The sequence below is a fragment of the Juglans regia genome, chromosome 7 (assembly GCF_001411555.2).
Source record: "Juglans regia cultivar Chandler chromosome 7, Walnut 2.0, whole genome shotgun sequence".
Lineage (NCBI taxonomy): Eukaryota > Viridiplantae > Streptophyta > Magnoliopsida > Fagales > Juglandaceae > Juglans > Juglans regia.
The window spans coordinates 45693616-45697614 of NC_049907.1; the positions used below are offsets into that span (position 1 = coordinate 45693616).

Below are 3999 nucleotides of genomic sequence, written 5' to 3' on the forward strand. Positions count from 1 at the left end.
ATAAATCTCATAAATTTATTATATTATCTTAATCCACTATTATTAAATAAATTAATTCATCTCAATTTAACTCTAAATTCAAACGGTACCTTAGTTTTACGCCGGGGGGGGTGGTTTGAATGATTCCATGTAGAAGGCGCAGCAGGTTCCAAGCTGGCCTTCCAAGAACAGAAGAGAATTGAGCATCAGCGCACTCTTTTTAAAGATCAGTTAAGCACCTAACGAATACGATCTGTTCGCTGCGAAAATGTAAAATATGATGATCTAGTCAGATGGATCGCTCCATCATGTACAGGATGCGAGATATGATGCTTTGTTTGTTTTCGTAATATTTTTTAATTAATTTTATTTAATTATTATAATTTTTTTAAATTTTTATATAAAATAAAATAAAAAATTTAATTTTTTTAAATTTCAAAATAATTAAAATATATATTCTAATAATAATTTATTTAATTTTTAATTTTAATCAAAATTCTTATATTACATTGCAAAAACAGATGAGACGTTAGAATTCTTATGAATTATTACTACAGTAAAAACTTAGCTCTCTCAGAATAATGTGACGTAAATCTAGCCAATATTAATTAGGATAAGAATTTATTTCTTCCAAATAAGGTAGCCAGGGATCTCATATATATATATATATATATATATATTGTTCTTTTATGCTCAATTTAAGAACATGTGGCCGACCGTCCCCACAACGCTCAAATTATTGAGAAATTATAATCACACACATGGCATTTGTCGGCTTCGAAATGATCAGCCCAATTGAGTGACCAAAATTAAAACTAAAAATAAATAAATCCAGATAGTAATTATGCCTAAAGAGTAGGGTAGGGTAACTATGCCTCCTTAATTTCTCCGTCTTTTAGTATAAATTATATTTTTTTATTTCAATTATTTTTTAAATAAATTTAAATATTTAAAAAAAATATCAATTCATTAATAATCACTTCATTAATAATTAAAAAAAAAATTTTAAAAATTCAAATAAGTCAGGTGTTTTTTCTTTCTTTACACGGATTAATAGAATTTCAATACATACTTATTTGTGAGTCAATTTTTCCTTTCTCCCTTCGTCTGTTCATCCCATCTCCTCTTCCTTTTTCTTATATCTTCTTCCCTTTTTTCCATTTGTTTCATCTCTCCTCTCCTATTTCTTCCCTTTTTTTCTTTATTTATTTGGCATAAGAGAATTGGTAGTTCTACCCTCCTGAAAAGAAAATACTTACATTGTGAATAATGGTTTATCCTCAAGGCACTTCAAAACACACATGTAATCTTCTTGCTATTATCTGTGAGAAAAATTTTAGAAGACGAACTCAATAAAGATGTTACATATGATGAATTTTGGTGGTGCAATATTATATTTCTTGTTGTAAATTTTATGTTATTAATTTCAGAAATTATGAATGATAGATTTTTTCAAAAATTGTAAATTTTTTATTGCTGTTGTAAATTTTTAGAAGTGTAATATTGCATTGTGAATGTTTGAGAGACAAAGGGAGCAGACCGACGGCGGGAGGAGGGGAATGGGAGAGAGAGAGCCCGCCGGGGGGGAGGGGGGGAGTTCTTAATTTGCAGGTGTCAAATGGAAGATCCCACCCATCCGGTTGGAAGTGCCTACCTTAAAAAAAAGAAAAATAAATACATAAACAAGTCATAATAGCATTATTTTAGGCCTAAAAATTGATGGGCGGAACAGGGCGGTCGTTCACAAGACCCAAGGTTAATTGGTTTTGTCGGAAAGTGCCAGCCCAAGAACGAAAAACGAAACGGTGACACGCATAAAGCACGTCAGTGGAAAGTGGAAACAGAAAGATGACCAAAATAATAATTATAATCAGACTTTTAAGAGCTGATTGAAGGTAGTGGAACCTTTCCAACCAGTTTGTCCTGAAAAAGATCAACCTGCAATGTGATACGCACAACACAAACAAAGATGCAACATGCAAAACATCATATTATAACTTCAATAATGTTGCCTTTGGAATCACTACATATATAATTATTTCAAAACTGATCAGTACAAGGCCAACAAATATATATATATATATATATATACATTATTATATTATGCTGATGTGACTACCCATCAATTATTAAATTAATTTTTATCTGAAAAAAAAATTCAATATCTTTAATAATTTTATTTTCAAACATCACTCACACATAAAATATTTTTTAATTTTAAATTTTTAAAAATTTCAAAATAATTATGTTTTGGATGCAATTAACATGAAACAAGCCTATTGATGACCGCATTTAGAGCAAGCAAGAGAATTTTGTCTAACAGAATTAAATAGAAGCTCCAAAAAAGGCAAGCCTAAATTCTGATTGCATATATACAAGTAAAAATTTTGCTTCAAAAAATAAACAAATTAAATAAAGGGAAAAAAACACAAAAACGAATAACAAATACGGTAGGGTTAAATCTCCAAATAACACCCAGCTTGAACATGTCCGGAGTAGTTCTCAGGGGTCTGTAGTTTCGTCCATGCATAACTTTTCAAATCCAGTATGTAAGCCACGTGGGATCGACCAAACCCTGCAGAACCAATCACCATTAACTTTCCCAGCCACATCCACGTGTAAGCGGTATTGCACACCTCAGCAGGTAGCTTGGCCACCACTTGCCATTTGGCACTTTTATTCGCCACCACATCAGCTCCCCTACACATGTAAACTGCTCCGTCGTCGCCCCCGGCACAAGTGCGTGGACACTTGCCAGCTTCTAAAAAGTCCTCCTCTACATGATTCCAACACCACGTGGAGACATCGAACACTTCGGCGGTTCTCTCGAACCTGCCTTGCATCTCTGTACAGTAGCCACCGACGATGCGGAACTTGCCAGCGTGGAATATCGCCTTGCACTCGTCGCGATCTCTTGCCATGTCAGGTAACATGACCCACTCGTCTTTGTCCACGTCATACGCCATAGCAGATCTCAGCGCTACCTTGTCCTCGTCATGTCCACCGGCGACATAAACGATCCGTCGCTCCGAATCCGATGCGCACCCGAAGAACGTCCTGGGCCTACCCGGCATATCCACCCCACGCCGCCACGTGGCAGTCAATAAATTATAGACGAACACCGAATTGGAGACAGTCCACGTCATCGGATCCCATCCACCCATCACCACCAAATACGACCCCGTTCCGGCCAAGCGGCAAAACATTGGTAACCCGGCAGACATCTCGGGCGCCAACGGCAGCTCCCTCCAAACACCGGTGTCCGGTTCGCATATAGTAAGGCGGTGAACCGGGTGATGAACCGAACACTTTATTACGCCGGAAGTCAGATTGGGTTCGACCCGAGCTTGGGCCATGACAATGAGTTTCTGAACATGGCCAGCGTTCTTCCGTAGCCGGTGAAACTCCGGGAGCTGAATCTCGGCCATCCAATCCTTACACACTGATGCGATAGTCGGGAACCCCTCGTAAGAAACACGAGTTAGACAATCGCGGACTATATCGTCGGGAAGAACTGAAACCAGCTCCGTCATCAGTACTTGAAGAAAAGGCAGGAATTAACAACGATTAACAAGACCTTGGTATTGGCTATGAAAAAGCAGGGAAACAAATAAGCTGGGTAATTGAAGAAGTTTGAGACCAGGTTTGAAGAAGCATTTGTTGTATGGTATATATTTATGAGAAGTGGAACTAATTGGGAACTAAAAGCACGACAGAGGGGTCAACCTTTCCCTTTTTTTTTTTTTTTTTTGGTTGGTCTCCAAATTCAGTGTTCTGCTCCCCATCCTTTACAGCGTGCATATTCCGCGGCGCTAAAAGCAATACAATTAAAAAAATAGAGTTTCTAGAAATTTTTTGGATTGATCTGACAGAGACCACCGGATACCATTGAAACGGCTTGCTACTCTCTCTCTCTCTCACTTTTTTTTTTCTTTTTTTTTTTTTCCAAATATGGCATTAAATAGTTACCACCTTATTTCTTTGACAAACAAATAGATTGGAATCATCCAATTTCAGTTT

The 3999-nt window shown here is 36.7% G+C and overlaps 1 protein-coding gene across 1 annotated transcript; it reads right to left on the minus strand.

The window, feature by feature from the left end:
• Positions 1 to 2295: 2295 nt before the first annotated feature.
• On the minus strand, positions 2296 to 3654 carry LOC109009764 (F-box/kelch-repeat protein At1g80440-like). Its single transcript, XM_018990377.2, has one exon. The coding sequence runs from the start codon at positions 3510 to 3512 to the stop codon at positions 2436 to 2438; it is 1077 nt and encodes a 358-aa protein (XP_018845922.1). The 5' UTR covers positions 3513 to 3654; the 3' UTR covers positions 2296 to 2435.
• Positions 3655 to 3999: the final 345 nt, after the last annotated feature.